Below are 22,160 nucleotides of genomic sequence, written 5' to 3' on the forward strand. Positions count from 1 at the left end.
TACGTGATTTTGAATAACGCGAAGATTACTGTTTATCAGGGAATAAAGTAAAAAAAGATAGAAAATTATGTACATAAATAGCTCGCGAACAACGTGTCAACATTAAAAGTAATTCGTACTCGAGGTAGGAGCTATAGAGGAAGCGCGAAATCGAACTAGATTTCTTGTTGGTTCGTTGCATCGATTTTATATTGATAATTAAATTTGAAAATATTTGATATTTTGTGAAAATCCATTTGATAGTTATCGAGTATAGAGTATAGAGCGTTGTCAGTATCAGCATTCGGGAAATATTTTTCTCTACACGTATGACCATCGCTCGGTGTTAGTTTTCAAGTTATAAAGCAATTTGTGTTTAACGCTATATGTATTATCTAACAATTTATTTTATATTTGTTATGGATAAATTGAAGGCAAGTTTAGATAAACGTGGCATATATATGAAAAATAATTATCTCTCTCGTTGAATAAGTTTAGATTAGGCTACGTAAAAATGCGGTCGCCTACTTCGAAATACGTTTAATTAATGTTAAATAGGTTTCTCAAACGAAAGAACATAGAGTGTTTCTGCAAAACTATCGCATCGAAACGGAACGATCTATTTATCTTTTACGTGTATTTTAATTCCTTCCCTATTTTAACGTCATTACCTAATACGATTATCGAATTTTCTACCAATTTTACACTTTTGTTTTATAATTTTAGGAGGCGCTAATAGCGTTCAACTAAAAAATAAGATATGGAGTCGTGTATGAGCGGAAATTGTGCGGCAGCGCTATCGTCAACGCCAAACTCCATTTTTGCTCAATTCATACAAGTACTGTTGGCAAGCCTGTGTACTTTAAGCAAAAGCGGAGACTACCCAACCGATCGGACGGAAGAGATTTTGGCTTCGGAAAGAGAATTCGATTTCGTGATCGCGGGAGGTGGAACGGCGGGTGCTATCCTTGCTAGTAGATTGACAGAAGTAATGGATTGGAAGGTTCTACTGATCGAAGCTGGAGAGGATCCTGCTCCTATTACCGATGTTCCCGGTCTCTTCGCGCTGTCGTTCGACCAGGTTTACGATTATTCTTACAAGGTATGAAAATTAAAGTAAATTAACGCTCGGGAAATCGGTCCGATCCATTATTAAACTAATCGCGGCAAAAGTTATTTTCATTGCCAAGTACAATTATTCGTAAGTTTTTGTCTTCGAAGGAAGAAAAGTACGAAGAATGTAAAGTTCTCTGGGTAGGCTTCGTCTCGAGGTGTGCGCTTAACGTCAACCGTTTCTATTCGCAGATCGAGCCTCAAGAGGGTGTCTGTCAGGGTAGCAAAAATAAGCAATGCAGATGGTCGAAGGGCAAGGCTCTTGGTGGTAGTTCCGTCATCAACGCCATGGTACACGTGTTTGGGAACGAGAGGGACTACGACAAATGGGCCAGTCTAGGCAACGAAGGATGGAGCTACAAGGAAGTGCTTCCCTACTTCAAGAAATCTATGAATTGCGCGGCAGAACATATAGCTAAGTGGGGGGAAGAGTATTGCGGAATCGGTGGGCCGATGAACGTCAGACACCACAATTACTCCATAACAAACATCCAAGACATTATCCTAAATAGTGTACGCGAGGCAGGATTGAACGTTCTGGAACCAATGATCGGTGATCGTTTCATCGGATTCGGAAAAGCACTGGGTACCATGGAAAATACGCGTCGCGTTAATAGCGCGAAAGCTTTCCTATCTCCCATCAAAGACAGAAAGAACCTGTACGTGATGAAATCCAGTAGAGTGGACAAGATTCTATTGGAAGGTGATCGAGCGACCGGTGTTCGTGTCACCTTGAAGGACGGTCGATCGATCGATGTAAAAGCATCGAAGGAAGTGATTCTTTCCGCGGGAAGCATCGCTAGTCCTCAAATAATGATGCTTTCGGGAATCGGACCCAAGAAACATCTGACAGAAATGGGAATACCGACCGTGGTCGATCTACCGGTTGGAGAAAATCTTCAGGATCATATGTCTTGGATAGGAATACACGTAGGTTACGTGAACGAATCAACGATGCCACCATCTCCAACGTTTTTGATGGACGCAGCTTACGAGTATCTAGTGCACAATTCCGGAGAATTTGCAGCTCCAGGGAGCGATCTTATCGGTTTTGTCAATGTCAACGATCCTGATTCCGTGTATCCGGATATTCAATTCCACTTTGGCCATAATCCACGTTGGAACCCGGTCAAAGTGGAATCTCTAATGACAACCTTTGGGCTTAACGACGAATTGATACGAGAAATGCAAAAGAACGTCATGGAGTCGGACTTGCTCATGTTTTGCGCTGTTTTATTGAATCCTAAGAGTCGAGGAGTGCTAAAGTTGCGCAGCGTCGATCCAGCTGACCCGGTCAAGATCTACGCGAATTACTTAACCGAAGAGGAGGACCTGAAAACGTTGTTAAAATCCGTCGACATTGTCAAGTCTTTGTTGAATACCGAAACGATGAAGAAGCACGGTATGAGATTGCTACATTTCGATATTCCCGGATGCCGACATACGCAGCCCGATTCTACCGAATACTGGGAATGCAGTATCAGACACATAGGTAGTACGTTGTTTCACGCGGTTGGGACAGTTGCAATGGGACCGTCCAACGACCCCAGGGCCGTCGTGAATGCAAGATTGAAAGTACACGGTATCGACAGGTTACGAGTGATCGATGCGTCGATTATGCCAAACATCGTTAGCGGAAACACCAACGCACCGACCATGATGATCGCGGAGAAGGGAGCGGATATGATCAAAGAGGATTGGGAGACAAGAGTACACGTAGAACTGTAAAAGGTCTGGCTCGTGCACGATATATTTCATAGTATCGTTAGAGTTCGATGGAATTGGATACGTGAAACGCGTCAAAGCACGAAACGAATTAATAATCTATGAAATTATACGAAAATCATTTTTCTCTCGGTTATGATAATAACGATAATAATGATCTGTACCGCGTTCTGTAGAACATTGTAATAAAATTAATTTCAAGGAATTCGTCGATCACTTTTTTAACAAATAGGATAATTCAAAGTATTGAAAAGGCTCACTTACCGTCTAACTTGCGAACAATTTTCAAGCTGCATCGCGCGACCGTTTCTCGGTTCTAGAACAGCAATTCGCAGGTAATTGCATCGTAACATTCCGATGCATTTTACGCCACTTTTGTAACTCGGTGAACGCACTTATGTCTCAATACCAGTACGTTTTACTCGGAACAACGACAAGTCGTCGATATGGATGCAGAGCAAGTCGTAAAGAATCGGAATCATTTGCAGCAAGATATCCGGCAGATCGTTGAACAAACTTCGTTTTACGTCGTAGCAAATTAATCGAAATTCGGTGAAAATTTTTAACTACGAAACATTCCATGAGATTCGTTCGCAACTCTACTCGTTCGTTCACGAAGAATCCAACTTTTGTAGAATTTAGTCTATGATGACAGTAGATGAAAAGCAGGAGGTCTCGATTTTGTCACGGTGATCTCGGAATATAGGATAATCGTATTTTACATACCAGTTCGCATACCATAGCCCCTCCACAGGAACCAAACCCTTGATATAAAAATCCTCTCAAGTTCATTCCTATTCTGTTCTATTTTTGAAATAACTATCATAATTGGAGTACGAATCTCTCACCTTACGCGCGGAACACGAAATAATCGTGAATCGACGCGACAATGTCGCAAGGCTTTAACCAGGAAACGAAGCGAAATGACTTTTCTAATAAACGAAAGCGTGCAACACTCGGAGCCGTTGCAAAAAGTACGGGATAACAGGGGGACGTCGCAAGAAACAACGCCATCGGCTGCATTTCCATTGATCTCCGACGAGAACGCAACCAGGTTGCCACTTTCCTTCTCAAATCAATTGTCGATGGTCAGCGATATCCGTAACAAAGATCCCGCGACCCTTCCCGTAGCCAACCGAGCCTTTGGTTGCATCCATTCGTATATCGACGTCCAACCGAGTCGTCAGGTACGACGGTTTTCACCTGGGCTCCAGATAAGTGTCGTTTTAGTGTTTTAACGTTGCGATATACTCGATAATTTTTAGCTTTAACGCGATGAAAATGGGATTTAAATGGGCGTGACGCATGTACAAAAAGTTGACGGAAAGTGAATTCGATAGTGTAAAATTAACAATTCGAGAGATCGTCTTTTCTTTGCTTGTATTTTACTTCGATCCTACGACGATGATTTACTTTAGAAACACTTGATTCGCCGCGTTTTCTGGAAGTGATAATGTAAGTTCATGCGATCTAATATTAACATCTTTCGCGTAAAAGTAATTCGAATAAGAAGCCACGTGCCTGTCATCGATTAAGTAATAAACAACAATCTTAGCGACAGGTAGTATTTGATGGGCTACAAACACGACTGCTTTTAAAGAACGAATGGCAATTACCCCGTGTCGTTGCTTCGTTCCCATATGTAAACGACGAAGGCGATACGATCAGCTGACGAACCCTTTGTCGTTTAAGCGACATTCGAAACCTTTTTCTTCTGCTACTGGGCGCAAACGGCTCTGGATTGGAAAAGAATAGAAGGAAATACAGTCGTCGGTCTCGTTTTCCGTTTACCACGTCGAATTACATACTTTTCGACCGTAAGCGTAACTTAACTAATTATAAAATTGTAAAACCTAATTGAAAATCGGAAACGTTAGAAATTCCAAAGTAAAACGAAAGAAGATATTTTCGTCCTTTGGAACGACTGAATACCCGTCAGAAAATTCTTATCTACCGTACATTTATCGATCAACTTCTCCTATCCACTCGTTGCCGCTAGAATTCCTTTGCTCGGAAACTACTCTGTACAAACACGTCGCCAAAATCAATACGTAGCATCCAATTCGTTCTCCTCGACAGTCGAGCCAACCATCGAAAAGATCAAGAAGGGTTATCGTCTGGAGGAACGATGTCGTGGGTACCTCCGGATCTAGCGAGCCTGTGCTCGCCCCATTCCACCGTGTCAACCTGTCAACCGCCTACGTTCATGTTTCTGACGCTCGTCGCTCATCTCTTCGGTTATTCGAAAGACTCTTATTATTCGTTTGGTGATTTCGATTCTCAGAGTTCAGCATGGAAATTCGACCACGTCGAAGAATCGACAAAATCGAAAGCCAGCGTAGGATATTTCGCAGACTCGCGGCAAGATGCTACTTATGGGCGGAAGATTTCGTTGCCGGACGATCCTGCGTCAATGAAATCACCGAGCGGAGTTTACGATTCGGTACTTTGGTACGATGGTGGAACTTTAACGAGAGCGAAGGATGAAAGCGACGACAGCGAGGCAGTTAACGCTAAAATAGGTTCGTCGATGGCGAATTTAACAGGAATTTACGATTTCTATCCGCGAACGAGAATCGTGGATCGACCGATCGGCACGCCGGTTACGATTTACAACGGCTTTGTTGCCGAGAAAGGTAAAGAACGATCGATTTTTGTATGCGCGTTATGTGTTTTTGTTTGCAAACTGCACAGATTTCACCCTTTCTTCCTGATTATGAGATAAAAATCGTAGAAAGTGGTAGAATGAAGGAAATTAGATGTTTTTCCTGGAATATGAATATTCTGTTCTTCGTGTTTTATCTTCCTCTGTGTTGTTTAATGAAATTCGATGTTAAAATTCGCGTATGTAACGTTCGAATCGTAATATGAAATTATCTAGCATTATTAGCGTAGATAGTAACATTACGTTCACGCGTAATTGCGACAGAGGCGATCAACTTTTTATACCTAAGTTGACACAAAATAACGACGTTGGTACACTTCGAATAGCTACTATCTAAGTGAAAGTATTTATCTAACGTGTTTATTTTGCAATTAATGATCTGATAAGATTAGAATATTAACGTATATGCAATATCTAAAAAAACATTCACCTAACAGAATGAAAACTTAAAGCAAGACCAAATAAAACAGGTATCGTCTCCTATTTTACTTCAATCGTTTATTATTTAACTCGAATACATATTTTTTTAATTTACCGTGCTAATTTTCACAGAAAAAACGTACGATCAACCACGATGGATAAACGATGCCACGAACGGTCGTCCACGTTCGTTAACTCTCGAAAATCAAGTAAACGACCAAAATTATAATCTACGAGCGACGCAACAAATTTCCATGGGCACCGAGGTCACTGTGAATTCGCCGCAAGCGACCAACTTGCCAACGAAAGTATACGATTTCATTATCGTTGGAGCTGGATCGGCAGGTTGCGTCCTTGCGAATAGACTAAGCGAAGTAAAACATTGGAAGGTAGCTACTTGGTTCGTCCTTTCGTTTCAATTTGCGATCACGCGGAAGCTCTCGGGGTTGGTGGCGGTGCAATTAGCTTGGAAACGATCGCTCGAGCCAAGATAGCAGAAGATAAGCCGAGGAAAAATACAATTTCTTTTTTTCTTCGAGCGTTGGTCTGCGAGAAGATCGAGTTTGAATATTCATCGAGTACACACGTACTTAACTAATTTATTCCACGTTTCCAATTTAGTTGTTGGCCAAGCGCCAGCAATTTCTACATGCTTCAAACGACAAATTTTAGTTGACTTGCCATTACTCATGGAATAAAACCTGCAAACCGGTTGTAAATATTGCCAGTCGTACGGCGCTGTACGTATTTAACATATTCGTCGTAGAGTCAATCGTCGGTGACCCATAACGAATTTTTAATTTTCACCGCATCGTAAAAAATAGCTATTTTTATATTTTAAACAACGTAAACAGATGTTTGGTCGATCGAATGTAAATATTCAGTGTCTAAAATATTCGTTTCTCAAAGTAATAAAGTACACCTTTCGAATGAATTTATAGTCAGTTGAGTTTGCAGGAAGAAAAATCGTTGAAATTTTTATGTAGACGAACGAACGTAATAAACTGATACAGGAAAGTCTGCGCTAAATTCCATTGCCGTTCGACGAACAGAAAGGATACGTTTTTACGGACGCGTGGAAATAAGAATTAGCGAGACTTTTACTAACGTGGCGCATTGCAAATCGGTGACTAACGGGTGACTAACGGATGACAAGCTGAAGCGATCTAAGGGAAGATCGCGGAAAAATTCTACGGCGAAAGAATTAAAACGATCGAGATAGATAAAAGGAAACTCTGCGCTTTTAACGAAATTAAAGCTACGAAATTAACGAAATTAAAGCTAATTAAAAAATGCAACTATAATATACGTAAAAACAAAAGATGTATAGAATGGATATTAAGGAATTACGAAGAACTTTCGCTTTTTAAAAAATATTTTATGCCGTAGCATGCTTTGTTGCGTTTGATGCGTAAAGCTTGAGAAAGCTGATAATCCTCTCGTTGAAAAGTCCAGGGCTTCTTTGAAACGGGTCACAGAATAGAAGATCGTCGATGATTATGTCGTGACCGCTTGAAGGCTTCGTAGCGATTAAAACAGGCCACGAAACGCATCACGCTTATTGGATTATTTTGAGAATCGTCGACAGCGATGATTGTAGATGTGTATTTTCAACGACAGTATCTTGCTAATATACTATGATACAGAGATTTAACGATTTAACGATTTAACGATTATAAATACGCCACGTAGAATACGGTTACGATTCACAAGTAAACGACTAAGAGAAACGCAAACTATTTCCAAACTTTTCGATCGTTTTCAGATACTGTTATTGGAAAGTGGCACGGAAGAACCAATGGTAGCCGATATTCCGGCGTTCGCCTCTATGTTACAAGCCAGCAATATCGATTGGATGTATCGTACGCAACCGGAGCGACACTCGTGTCGATCGAGACGGGGTAAAAGTTGTGCGTGGCCAAGGGGCAAGGTACGTATTCCGATGGTCCAACATCGAACGAAGAAATCGATTACCGTCAAGAACGTACCGACAGTTTGAAATTTACCAAATACCAAAAACGATCGACAAAGACTATCGAACTTGGAAATTTTGTTTGTTCGTTATTTACAAAGTCACAAGTATCCGGACTTTAAAAAGTGTATCGTCTTTCGTACAGGTGATGGGTGGTTCCAGCAGTATCAATTATATGATTTACATTCGTGGTAATCCGAGAGACTACGACGAATGGGCGGAAGAAGGGAATTACGGGTGGAGCTACGAAGAAGTTTTGCCATATTTTCTCAAATCGGAAAATAACAAGAATGCAGAGGTGACGAATCGATCGAAGCTTTCGTTAAAATCGTAATATCGAAAGCGAATGAGCAGGTAACGAGAAGATGGAATAAAATCGGTATTTTCTCCAGGTCGTGAAAAAGAATCCATACTACCACAAAGAAGGAGGCTATCAGTCGGTAGAACGATTTCCATATACCGACGTCAACGCGGAGATCCTGTTGAACGCCTGGCGAGAACTCGGCCACGAATCGGTGGATTCCAACGCGAAGAGCCAGCTGGGCGTGATGAAACTGCAAATGACCTCTGCTCGTGGAATGCGTCAAAGCGCGAACGGCGCGTTCGTCAGACCCGTCAGACGCAAACGGAAGAATCTGACGATCGAAACCGAGGCTCACGTCACGAGATTGTTGATAGACGACGAAACAAAACGCGTGACCGGTGTCGAGTACGTTTCGACAGCCACGAGATTTACAAGATCGGTTTCGGCTAGGAAAGAGGTGATTCTGTCAGCCGGCGCGATCAATTCGCCTAAAATCCTGATGCTCTCTGGAATTGGTCCGAAGGAAGAGTCGAGGAAACACGGGATCAAAGTGGTCAGCGATTTACCAGTTGGAAGGAATCTTCAAGATCACGTGACGATGGATGGCATTGTGATCGCGCTGAACGTTACTTCGACGAGCAAAGACAACGATTTGAAAGAAAATGACATTTTTTATTACGAGAAAACCCGGATGGGGCCACTATCCGCCGCTGGAGCCATTACCTGTGGCGTCTTCCTGCAAACGATTTCTCAACGCGAGTACGATCTACCTAACATACAGTATACGTTCGATGCCAGCAATCAGCAGGATTTTCTGAAAGATCCCGAGGAATATCGCGAAACAGCGGTCGAACCGCTGTCCTATTACGACGCTATTAACATTAGACCGATTTTATTGTCGCCAAAGAGCAGAGGATATATACTGTTAAACGATACCGATCCGTTGTGGGGACCACCGTTGATCTATCCCGGATACTTTACGAGCTATCCCGACGCGGATGTACTGGTCGAAGGAGTAGAAGCTGCTTTAGAGTTGTTTCGTACGGACTCGTTTCAAAAATATGGTTTCCGGTTGATCGATACACCTCTGCCTTCGTGTAGACATTTCGTATTCGCTACGAAGGATTACTGGAAGTGCGTGATGATGGAGTACACGGCAACGATCTATCATCCGGTAGGTTCGTGTAAAATGGGGCCAGATTGGGATCCCGATGCGGTCGTAGATCCCATGTTAAGGGTATACGGAGTTAGCGGGCTGAGGGTCGTCGACGCTTCGATAATGCCAAAGATCGTTAGGGGGAACACGAACGCGCCTACTATCATGATCGCGGAGAAAGCCAGCGATATGATCAAAGAGGACTGGTTGCATGGTAAAAAGTTTGTCTAAGGCGACACCACCTAAAGCAAATATAGCAACGTTCGCGGAAACAAACAACTTTGAATTGTACGAGTAGCGAGGCTTTGTCAGGGTTTCTACGTTGAAACGCGGTATTCTTTTCGTAGAAATGTAGAAAGGTAGAAGGGTGTAGAAAAGATTTATAGCGTTTATATATAAATAAATACAACGAATAGATCGCGGAGCTATTTTTAGTTCCAAAGTTAGCACGCAATATGGGTTTAACATTTAGAACGTGGATTACTCGATGAAAAAAACCATTACTTTCGGAAATATTCTATAGGAAAATCCGCATATACACGTAAGTTCCTTGTACAAGTATTTCTTATCATATTAGGTTGTCCGAAAAGTGTCTCTCTTTCGCAAACATGTTTTTTACAACAGTACACCTTCGTACAAAGGTGAAACTAAGTCTGGGAAACGTCGCGGTGTTTATCTCGACAGAACAAAATGGATCGTACGTAATTCGACGAAATAATATAAAACAAAAACGTTGTGCGTTTATTACTTCCTCGTAAAACGAAAGAAACTTTTCGAACAACCCAAAATTTCATCAAGTATTAACATTTCTTACGACATAACGTAGGTTAATGTAATTCGCGGTTAGAGGTGCCACCGCGCAAGATATTATGCGTAATGACACAGAGAAAGTATATAATTGTTAGTTAGAAACGAATAGGTAAAACCTTAGACTTTAGACCTATACCCTATACCGAAGATGAATTCGGTCTGGTGCGTACTTTCTTCTCGCGTTTCTATGGAAACGAATAAACACTACTCGATCTCCCGTTTGCTTGGACGTATCGCGTGTTGCCTGCTGTTAGGCTCGTACCAACTGTCGCGTCTATTTCACTGTGACATTCCAACGTTTTTACGTCTATGTATTTACATATTTGTATATGTATAAGGAATATTTTTGCATCTAGGAGATAAGTTCCATGTCATTCGTTGATAGGCTAAAATGCGAGTAGATAAGTACCTTCGTCCGGAACATGGAAAGACCAACGAAGAATGTAACGCTATCGTTCACCATCTTACCTGAAACAGAAAAACAAGTCGTATTACCTTTTTATCCTACAAACAGACGAATAAAGATAAATTCACGCTTCGCTAATACGTTCAGCTTGCGTTACTCGTGCGTCTTATTTGTTTCTTCTGTACTTTCGCTAAATGCGAGGACACGACACCTTCCGGATCAGCCTTCGAAATCTCCTTGATGGGCGAATGCAGCGACCGGATTTTACGAGACGATGATCGCTTTAAGCAGTCGCGATCGATGTTTTCGAGAGCGCAAACGATCGTCATCGCCACCGTGTGAGTTACGTCGATCGCTGGCCGAAAGGTGTCGCCCTTATGGCGATTCAACGGAGATTTCGAGCTTTTTTGGCGATTCCTAAACGATAACAAAACCTGAACTTTATAACTATGTCACGAATGAGTAACGATGCAACAAAGCTTGTATAATTATTACTTGGCATCGAGACATCAAAGTGCTAAACTAAGTGCCCATCGATCGATCGATTATCAGTAACAAACAGCTATGAAACGTACCGATTATGAATCGTCTCTTGTTCCAATTTTTTCTGCCAATGCTTTTTTTATTGGCGCGATTACGGTAAGATATAATACCATCCGCTTTTTTACGGCAGAAACTCTTAAGATTTTATGCTCTACTCGTTTACAATGACCTCCGTGTAATAACTGTACGAAGGAAGATAATCTTCTAGAAAACATTGGCGAGCATCGCGAAACATGCGAAGACTCGTGGTTATTATCGCACGATCTACTTTTATGAGTTTCAAGTCGACGATTCTTTGATCCGGATAAAACCTGATCGCTAAACCAACGATACGGTTTCATAAGGTATATCATTCTCTATTCGATATGGAAACAACAAATTCGTTATTTACGATCGTAAAGTTTCGATTCGCTAAAATCGGTCGACCATCGATCGATAATTACGAAAATTTCCGATAGAAGAACGACTCGACTAATAAATTAATATTTCTCTCGATCGCATAATGGTAAGTACTCTACAAAATTTCGTTTCTTCGAAAAGACGAAACACGATGATTCAATACCCGATTACGCGATCATGGCCACTCGTCGCTATAAGTATAACTGACATCGCGTAAGAACGAAAAACTTTCACTCGAAGGGTCTTTCCCAATTTTTTAAGTACGCGGTAGTATACGAACGCGATATCGTACAACTGGAGTGAAAAGGCAACTTGACCAAGGCGATTTCAAAATCGCCCGGGCGAAAGTGAAATGTTTCCGTCTAACGTATGGTACTTGTAAAATACGGCGATGACGACGACCGAAAGCCGAGTAGCAAGGGATAATCAAAGAGAAAGAGAAGGAGAAAGCGAGCGAAAAATGCAAAGCCGTCGTTCGTCCTTCGGATCTTCGTCCTCCAGTCCACCGATATTCCACGAAAAATCCATCAAACGCGAATAAAAATGCTGCTTCGGATTGCTATTTATTAAATACACGTATAGATTATTTATCGCGTGGTAAACATTTTTGAATCTATTTTTATTCCTGTGCGTTTCGCTTTTAAAAACGATTTATAAGAACGTATTAAATCGCGGTATTAAAATTCACGCAAAGACCATTAATCAACGGTATAAAAGTAGAACTGTGTAGTCAGAGATTTCTTCATAACGAATCTAATGTTTATTCCAATGAATTTTATTTCCATATTTCCATAACGCAGTTATGTTTATCGATGTCGTACATGTCGTTTTTACATTATTCACCTAGATATATAAAAAAAGAATGTAAAACGGGTCACGATTTAATTGGAAAACAATATTATGCATGTTTATTTGCAAATACGATTACATCTCATTACACAAAGTGTATATAGTACGTATATAGCATGGCATAACGCTCGATGTGATCTTTGCGACGAGCAACGATTGATTTCGTGGGGAGTCCCCGTAATCAAATTTCCACTAAAAATGCTTGTCGCAGTTGATCGTTTGCGAAATCGAAAATCAAGTTTCGGTAATTTAGTTGCAGTATCTTTGAAAGATCGAATGAAACCGCCGTAAGATTCACGAACCGATTCGGCGATAAATATAGAACGCCAATTTTTCAAATTAGATTTTTAAAAAGATACGCATTTATAGTAACAACGGCTGAACCGCTTATTTGCCAAATCGATTAATTTCACGAAATAAAGAGAAAATTGATAAAATTATATAACACAAGACGCTCTTATCTATTTTACATAGGTGTCAAAGGATCGCTTCGTTAGAAGTTTTAAAAAGATACGCATCTATAGTAACAACGGCTGAACCGCTTATTTGCCAAATCGATTAATTTCACGAAATAAAGAGAAAATTGATAAAATTATATAACGCAAGACGCTCTTATCTATTTTACATAGGTGTCAAAGGACCGCTTCGTTAGAAGTTTGAAAAAGATACGCATCTATAGTAACAACGGCTGAACCGCTTATTTGCCAAATCGATTAATTTCACGAAATAAAGAGAAAATTGATAAAATTATATAACGCAAGACACTCTTATCTATTTTACATAGGTGTCAAAGGATCGCTTCGTTAGAAGTTAGCTTCAAGAATCGATGTAGACAGATACGGTCAATTAAACCGGTACTAATATATCATAAATGGTAAGACTCCTAATGGATACAGCGACTTCTGCGATTCTAGTCACATAACCATCGTTGTAGGTGAAGGTAACTGGATATTTGTGTCTCGGCGTTTAGATCGGCTTGTTATTTCACGACATGGACGCTTATTCCAGTAAAATGTTTGTACGATGCCGGTGCATATAACGCTGGTGTAACGATCGTCGCATCGGTCACCGATTGGACACACGTACGAAACATTTCACCCCAAGGGTCAATAGTAGTCGGTTGGTAGGACCAAAGTGGTGGTACTACGGGTACGTTTTATACGTAGAACGTGATGTTCGAGCATTCAGTCTTTCGCTTTCTCTGCGTTCGCGAGTTGCTCGATCGGCTTCCATGCATACCTCCATGCATGGTCCACGAGGATCGTGCCTTTTTCTCAACCTCATAGAAAATACCTAGTCACGCGATCGATCGTTCGAACGATTTTCGTAGAACGATTTTCGTAGGAATCGATAGTCGGAAACTGGAGAGTGAGTATCAAAGAAACGATGATTTAGCGATGATTTAGTGTCGTGGAAATAAAATAAAATCTACAGAACCGTTGGGCAAGTAAAGTTGAATGGAACAAGTGCTGCAAACGGTAGTGTCAGAAACCATGATTTATTTAGCGAACACTCTTACGTTTATACGATTGTTGTTTACGTTTCGTGAAAGTAACATGATACTTTTTTCAATTTTTGAGTCATGATCAGGCGTCGTTAAACGAACGCGAGAACACGAGAGTGAGTTTCTTTAACCGCGCTTAATTCTGTTTGTAGCGTTCCATTCGACGAATCAAAACGAACTTTGTTACCAATTTCCACCGACGTATAATACTTCCATTGTACCAAAAATACCAATCGTTACAAGCGAATGACGTGATCCGTAAAAGGAAAAGAAAGTGTATCGCGACCCTGACTGAAAATGTACGATCGGCAACGAGCGACAGGTTGCCCGTGAATAGCGATGTCACTGGACTGCATCGTTAAAAAAAAAGAAAGTTATGCAAACGCGAGATTACTTGGAATCGTTTCGCAGCATGCTTTGTAGTTGCTTCTCGTCGAGTACCGTATCGACGACTGACAGTCGGAATGAATATAAGTTTCGTGCCGGTGAATATAAGCCTCGTTAACATGTAAGTGAGAAACCGTGTTTCGAAGTTTCAGGTTTATTGTCTCGTGATGATACAAAACGTCACGAGCAGCAGTGCATAGAGCAATTAAAAAATAGTGGACACGTAAGTCGAATCATTGAAACGGCGTTTTTCGCGCAGGTGTAAAGTTTTAGGAGTTAATTTTACTTCCTTTATCACTGTGAATACAGAAAAATATGTCTTTTCTCGTCTTTGCGAGAAGTCTTTGTAGGAAATAAATCACAAAGAACTGGCTGACGCAAAATTCTCATCTTCCTCAAGAAGGTTACTCTTGTCAGAGAATTTTAACGTATAATTAAATCAAAGATCAGGTAAAATTCTTCACAAAATTTCCGATTGGCAAGAACGTTATTTTATCTCTTTGTAGGTTTTCTCAAGCATGCGTATTAAGAAAACGTTGGTCTGTCATTCACGAATCGAACGATTCTTTTAATTCGTCGTGAAGAATTTATTTTTCACGACTTGCAACGGAGCTTTGTATAATAACAGAGCTCGATGACATCGTTCGATTTTATTATTACAGAAGCAGACTCTCCGCAGCACGATCTCTTCTTTCTTCGAGAATGTTCAGAACCCTCGACGTGTAACAGAAAATCGAAGAAGAAGCAAGAAGCAAAAAAGAATTGAAACTCGAATGTTTCGTTCGAAACGTAGCTATAATCAGGAAAATTTGGCGAAAAGAAAAGTTGATAAAGAAACGGCAGAAAAATGAGTATCGTGACAGCAGCCACGTTGGCGATAAAGGGTGCCACTGTTTTACTTGGAAAGGTGGCGATAATTCCTATTATCATAGCGGCTCTAGCATACTACAATTACGATCTGATGGATCCTGAGAATTATCCTAAAGTGACGAAGAATATACGGAAAGAATACGATTTTGTGGTGGTGGGAGGTGGATCGGCCGGAAGCGTGGTGGTGAACAGACTTACAGAAAATCCTAAGTGGAATGTGCTGTTGTTAGAGGCTGGAGGACACGAAACCGAGATAACGGATGTCCCTATACTATCCCTTTATTTGCACAAGAGCAAAGTGGATTGGAAATACAGGACTCAGCCGCAAGATTCAGCTTGTCAAGCGATGATCGATCGACGATGCTGTTGGACCAGAGGAAAGGTTGAAACATTTTTGTAGCAAAGAAATACTCTGATTGAATATTTTATTAACGTTAGAACTACCGACAACGTCTCGGCAAGTTTTCTCAAACATCTCTATTTCCGAGTTTTCAGTAATTGCGAAGATACAAAGTCGGAAACCAGTCGTTTGGTCTGCTACAGTAGTTCTAACGTTAAGCGTAAAGTATACGTATGAACGTAAAAGTAAAGAAACGTATTAAATATTTTCACGATTGAAGATATTTAATATCTCTTTTTAATGCTATTTTAGGTTTTGGGTGGCTCGAGCGTGCTCAACACGATGCTCTACATTCGAGGAAATCGACGAGATTTCGATCAGTGGGAAAGTTTCGGAAACCCTGGGTGGGGTTACGAGGATGTTCTGCCTTATTTCAAAAAATCTCAAGATCAAAGAAATCCCTATTTAGCTCGCAACACTAGATACCATAGCACTGGTAAGACGCTATAATTTTAATACAAATATTTATTAACAATACTATACCTAAGTGATCTTTCATAAATTATTATCAGAATACATTACCAACGCATTAATGTAACAGATGTTATTAACAGAATAGATTCCAATCTTCACGTATGGCGAAACGAGTATAATTGAAAAATACTATAGAAAGAAAAATTCCTCCGTTGGAAGAATACGCGCGAAAGATTACGCATTATATTTTGATCATTCGCATAATTATCGCTTTCTTTACTAACAATCAGAGTAGCAACAATTAACCGTCATAGCGATAGACTCCACCAAACTGATATACGACATATTATCTAAGAAAAAAGTGGTTAAGTTGGTTGCGATTTTGTTCTAATGCGAACGAGACTCCGATTCCATACGCAAGTGATTCTAATTATAACTGATCTTGCCGAGCAAGAGATTTTTAAAACACGTGCAACAATTACGATACGTAAGAAGAGTGAGTCAGTTTGAAGAGAGATAAAAAATTGATTTTCAATGATAACACGGCATTTGCATCGCATTACTAACGATATATAAAACATCCATCGATCGTACTCGTGCTTCTATTCTCTTTTCTCTCAATTAGAATGAAACGATCTCTAATTGGACTAAATATTTGTCGTTTCTTCTCGAAGGAGGGTATCTGACGATTCAGGACTCACCCTACAACACACCTCTAGGAGTGGCCTTCCTACAAGCCGGCGAAGAGATGGGCTACGACATAGTAGACGTAAACGGAGAGCAACAGACGGGCTTTGCTTTCTACCAATACACCATGCGAAGAGGAACAAGATGCAGCTCCGCGAAAGCATTCGTCAGACCCATTCAATTACGAAAAAACTTTGATCTATCCCTGTGGAGTCACGTAACCAAGATCCTGATCGATCCACGAACGAAAAGAGCCTACGGCGTCGAGTTCATCAAAGAAGGTCGGAAAGAGGTAGTCTACGCCAGGAAGGAGGTCATTCTTTCGGCGGGTGCCATAAATTCCCCTCAGCTGTTAATGCTCTCGGGAATTGGACCTAGACAACACCTGGAAGAAGTAGGAATTACAGTGGTCCACGATTCTCCTGGAGTCGGCCAGAACCTGCAGGATCACATCGCGGTGGGTGGTCTAGCTTTCTTGATCGATTATCCGATCAGTACCGTGATGACTCGCCTGGTGAACATCAATTCTGCTCTACGGTACGCCATCACGGAAGACGGACCATTAACCACGAACGTAGGCTTAGAGTCCGTAGGTTTTATCTCGACGAAATACGCGAATCAAAGCGACGATTGGCCCGACATAGAGTTCATGCTGACCTCTTCCTCCACCAGCTCCGACGGAGGCACGCACGTGAAAAACGCTCACGGACTCACGGACGATTTTTACAACCAAGTATTCCAGAACATTAATTACCGCGACCTGTTCGGGGTGTTCCCCATGCTTCTCAGGCCTAAATCTCGCGGTTTCGTGAAACTGAAGTCGAAAAACCCTCTGGATTATCCCCTGATGTACCACAATTATTTGACCGACCCTCACGACGTGAATGTCCTGAGGGAAGGCGTGAAGGCTGCGATAGCTTTCGGAGAGACGAGCAGCATGAAAAGATTCGGTGCCAGATTCCACAATCGCGCTCTACCCAACTGTAACCACATACCTATGTTCACCGACGAATACTGGAACTGTGCCATACGACAATACACTATGACGATCTATCATATGAGCTGTACAGCGAAAATGGGTCCACCGACCGACCCCATGGCCGTCGTCGACCCCGAACTCAGAGTCTACGGTGTGACCGGGTTGAGGGTAATCGACGCGTCCATTATGCCGACGATCACCAACGGCAACATAAACGCACCGGTGATCATGATCGGAGAGAAAGGCGCCGATTTGATTAAGAAGCAATGGCTGTCACGGAGGAAAAGGGACAACGCTACGATCGTCGCTACGTGACTGGAAGAATTCTTGCCGAGAAATCAGCTTATCCCGTCGATCGCCGCGTTATTTCGTAAACGACAAATAGGAGAAAAGGGACTAGTATCGAGATCGACGTAGATCGACGTAATGGAAATACCGTTCTCCGTCGAAACGGACGTTTGATTAGGGTTTTAATTTAACGATACGGAGGAACGCAAGGAGCTGTGATCGTTTAATTGTCGCTAGGTTCGCTTGTAAGTAATTTGTAAGTAATTTATCGATCGAGGAGTCGATGACGTTAAAGGAAATGCGTATTTTATATTTTTTTCACGCGACTAAGGAATAGGAAATGTGACTGTCATAATGTACGATCGAATCGTTTCGTCGTTACTTATACCGCTAACGATGTAGACGTATCCGATGTGAACCGTTAAAATCTGAAAGCGAGCTTTTACAGATTCGTTTTCTGTTACCCAAAAAGGAACATATACATTTTTTTCTAAAATATCGATCCTATTCTAGAATAGAGTGACACGTTTTGAAAGAATATTCCGATAAGCGTCCGCTCCTCGAAAATTTATGGTTTACCGATGTCTTTTTCAATCCTCTCACTTTCTTCTCTTGGGTCAGATCGAAAGTTGTCAGAAAGAAAGAAAAAAAAAGAGAAAAATAAAAAGATACCAGAAGTATAACTAGAAAGACATTGCTCAAGTCCATGCTATTTAAGAATCAACTATTTTTTAAATATCTTTTTTCTACTTTTATATCGATATGTCGTCGTCGTATAATTATTATCGTGTTCTCGTTTTTATTTTACTCCGTGTTACACAAGGAATAAGAAGAAAAAGATTCAAAAGGAAGACATTTCGCGCTTAACTGTTGTACCACTAGAAATTACCGATGATTAGAGAAAGACGAAGATAAAGCATGTGACAGCTTCGGCAAACTCGTTTTAATTTTTAAAATTCCCGTATTACAACATAATCGATAAGCAGCATTTACACGTACTCGATCACCCAATGAATTGCTTACTTATGCAACATGATGTATGACCCGCCCCTTTATACAGGGTGTGGTGATATTTCTCTGGGTTTAATCGAGAAGCTATAAAGTCGTGAACGAACGTCGGTCAACGTAAGCAAGAATCAACGATCTGCTGCGCGTGCATACCGATTACTTTAACCAATTTGAGTATAGATCGATGTAGTTTCGTATATTTCAATGACAATTGAAATCGAGTCGATCGATGTTAAATCACGATGCCTAGAATGTAGATTTAACGAATTAAATAAATAAGATATTCGGAACAGAAAACAATACGAGTTACAGATATGAATAAGTCTCGGCTCTACGTGGATACGTGTTACCAACAATCCATTACATAATATTGTGATCTACTTTCGATTCGAATAACTATGATGCGAGTAATGCGAAACGCGAATACGTTTTATTTCAATTTTAAATACCGGAGGTTCGGCTTCTGGAAAGGTATTGTAAGAAGCAATCTAAAGGAGACTTGTAAGTAGGTTTGTAAAATCGAGACTAACTTTTTCGTTTGTTAGAGATGGTATACATATGTAAAAAGTAATGGATAAATGCCAATTCGAATAATTTATACGTAGCTACAACATTCGTAAGTAACTTATTCGTAAATTAAAGAAATGAATGCGCTACCTGTGACCAAATAATATTTATTCTCCTATATCATGATATAAATGTCGTTACCATTAGAACTTGTTGATTTTGTAAATAATTAATACCGTTATTTATTAATATCGTCAAATTCATCGGATACAGTATGTATATATTTTAGTCGTTATCGATGTTCCGAAAGCCCGAAAACTAGAATAATAGTAATAGTAGAAATAGTGGGAATATTTAAGTTATATTAAGTCGATTAATTATAATTAATTACAGGGGGTAGCCACCCTTAGTTTCCAATGAAGAACTTTTTTTATCAGACTCTACGTTTCATTCTCATAACATCAAATTTCTGTAATGACACGAGAGTATGTACTACCAAATTGTACGAAAGTCAATATACTTGGACCTGATTGATCAGTATGTCGATTCTATAGTACTTTCGATAGCCACTGTAGCATTAAGTAGGGTTTTTTGAATGTTGGTCTTTTTGCAAAATTTACCGAGCCTGGCAATCTCGAAGGTAAATGTACGAAGTAAATACACTTGCAATTAGTCACCGTGGAAGGTAACCGTTTTATAATTTATTGTATCGAAAAATGTAAATGAAATAAATATAGACACGAGACAAATACGTTTATTCAGAGACGATAGAGCTCAAAATAGAAGCTTTATTTTCAACTACCCCACAAATTATCCTGCGAAGAAATATCTTACAATACCGTGTTTGACGAATGATGGAACGTTACATTCGTCGGTCAATCGCGGGATATGAACTGGATCGTAAACAATTTTTCCATCGCTGAAACGCGATAACCGAATTACATTGCCAGCTACATACCTCTTAAACGTCCTTGAACGTATGTCTGGAGGAATGAAAGTACACTTCTCTTGCAACGCGTTACGTAAATCACGCAACGATAATAAGAGATTCTACCGATTTTTTCCTCTTTTCGATAAAACACGTGTTCTTCCTACGTGCGTTACCTGTGACATCCAAAGTAACGTCACACGTATGTACCTACGTGCTAAATGATGTTCGTTCCTCTAAATCAGCGCTGTATTTGTATAAATTTACAGTCAAGATGATTAAAAAAATGTTTGACGAACGCCTGAATAGCCCAACGTTCTTAAACGAAAAAAAAAGTATTAATCAATCGCAGGAGAAATAAAATTTTCAGGCAATTCGACGTTTAAGTAGCAAAAAACGATCGATTAAGAGAGCTGACAAATTATTCGAGATTGCCTAAGTGCCCATATCATTTTATCTCCCAAAATTGTCCAGAATGATTTTTACAAGAATTTGCGTAAATAGATTGTGCAACGATAATTTCGACGAAATTTCAAAACAGTTTTACGCAACTGATCATTCTTTCTTTATGGGTTTCCGAGATAGTCGAAAATATTGCGCAATCGGTGCCTCGTTGCGTGCTCGGTGGAACAAGTGGATACAATGGTTCGTAAATGTCTACGTATAGTCATGGGATTGTCAGTGTTAATGTCGGTCAAACTACCGACTAAAGGATTATTATTTAACGCGTAATTGCAGCCATGAAACTTTATCAAGGCTCGAGAAAAGTAAAACGCACTACATGCACGTGATACACGTCACGCAGGTACGCAGCGATCTCTGAACGCGAGATCCTGAAAATAAGATTCGTTGTGTACGCTCCTTCGAGCTCTTCTTAACCGATAAAGAGGTAAAAATAAATTTCACTTGGCGTATAAAAGTTTTTCGAAGGAAAAACGTCTTTTAAAATATTTGGAACTTGATCGAAGAAATGAAAGGACCGTGTGAAAGCGTTTTTCAGATGATTTAACGGTAAAGTATCTCGGACATTTTGCAAGACAGATAACTGCGTTAACACGTCGAGATGTGCCGAACTTTCTCGCATCGTATGTGCGTCACGAGTAGATTGCGTTGAACTTTCCGAAAGAAAGACGTTCAAAACGGTTGCTTTTATCGAAATGTCTCTCCCATAAAGGCGCATCGAAATCTTAGATAAACCATTTAGCAATCGCGGAGGATAGGAATTTCTACGTATATAAAGCGTTCGATCAGTCGTGGTACAATCGGAAAGAGGGGAAATTCTAGGTGAAAAAATAAGCCAAAAAAATAAAATAAGATTCATCCGTATGATGCTTCGTTTACGAGAGAATAAAATTTGAAAATTTTTCAAGTCCTAACCGAACACGTTCAAATTCTATCTTTTTGAAAGTAACGTCTTAAACGTAAAAATATTATTCTACATTTTTAACTTATTTTGATACGTAGAATAATCTTCTGCCAGTCGTTTATTCGGTGGTTAGCCAATACCAATTGGCATAAATTTTCAAATTTGATTTTATCAAAGGCAAAATTGTATTCTATACTTTCGTACAGTGAACTCATTACCGATCGCGATTAGTGGTAATCGCTGGAGCATCCTGTATAAATGAACGCGTAATGCGATGACTCGTCAAACATAATTATAGAGAGAAATAAAAGTTCTAAACCCAAGCGCAGAAATTCTATCATTTATTTAGACAAAATCAATTTATCAGCATTTTCTACCTTTTAATTTTAAGCGTAATTTTGCCACATAATTTATCAATTGTACTACCATATGCATACATTCATGGTTACACGTATTAAATGCTGTGTGTTTCGAAACCAAT

At 40.2% G+C, this 22,160-nt stretch overlaps 4 protein-coding genes across 5 annotated transcripts in view; 3 read left to right on the top strand and 1 right to left on the bottom strand.

Annotated features, from left to right (window-relative positions):
* LOC132906703 (flotillin-2) overlaps positions 1-22,160 on the bottom strand; it is an 85,796-nt gene that overhangs the window by 36,241 nt on the left and 27,395 nt on the right. The gene's annotated exons all lie outside the window — the stretch shown is intronic.
* On the top strand, positions 74-3,063 carry LOC132907467 (glucose dehydrogenase [FAD, quinone]-like). The gene is made up of 3 exons (XM_060960595.1): positions 74-170; positions 706-1,081; positions 1,285-3,063. Exons 2-3 carry the CDS (start codon positions 740-742, stop codon positions 2,818-2,820), a joined length of 1,878 nt encoding a protein of 625 aa, XP_060816578.1. The 5' UTR covers positions 74-170; positions 706-739; the 3' UTR covers positions 2,821-3,063.
* LOC132907600 (glucose dehydrogenase [FAD, quinone]-like) lies at positions 4,365-9,825 on the top strand. Its single transcript, XM_060960856.1, has 5 exons — positions 4,365-5,453; positions 6,035-6,291; positions 7,668-7,832; positions 8,020-8,172; positions 8,267-9,825. The coding sequence occupies exons 1-5, from the start codon at positions 4,946-4,948 to the stop codon at positions 9,563-9,565; spliced, it is 2,382 nt and encodes a 793-aa protein (XP_060816839.1). The 5' UTR covers positions 4,365-4,945; the 3' UTR covers positions 9,566-9,825.
* LOC132906810 (glucose dehydrogenase [FAD, quinone]) lies at positions 13,380-18,641 on the top strand. 2 transcript variants are annotated; one of them, XM_060959338.1, is made up of 4 exons: positions 13,380-14,682; positions 14,739-15,484; positions 15,755-15,938; positions 16,591-18,641. In XM_060959338.1, the coding sequence occupies exons 2-4, from the start codon at positions 15,080-15,082 to the stop codon at positions 17,895-17,897; spliced, it is 1,896 nt and encodes a 631-aa protein (XP_060815321.1). In that variant the 5' UTR covers positions 13,380-14,682; positions 14,739-15,079; the 3' UTR covers positions 17,898-18,641. The 2 variants fall into 2 exon arrangements, with proteins under 2 accessions (XP_060815321.1, XP_060815322.1); XM_060959339.1 differs by having other exon boundaries at positions 13,380-15,484.

Source organism: Bombus pascuorum, chromosome 5 (assembly GCF_905332965.1).
Source record: "Bombus pascuorum chromosome 5, iyBomPasc1.1, whole genome shotgun sequence".
In the NCBI taxonomy this organism is placed as follows: domain Eukaryota; kingdom Metazoa; phylum Arthropoda; class Insecta; order Hymenoptera; family Apidae; genus Bombus; species Bombus pascuorum.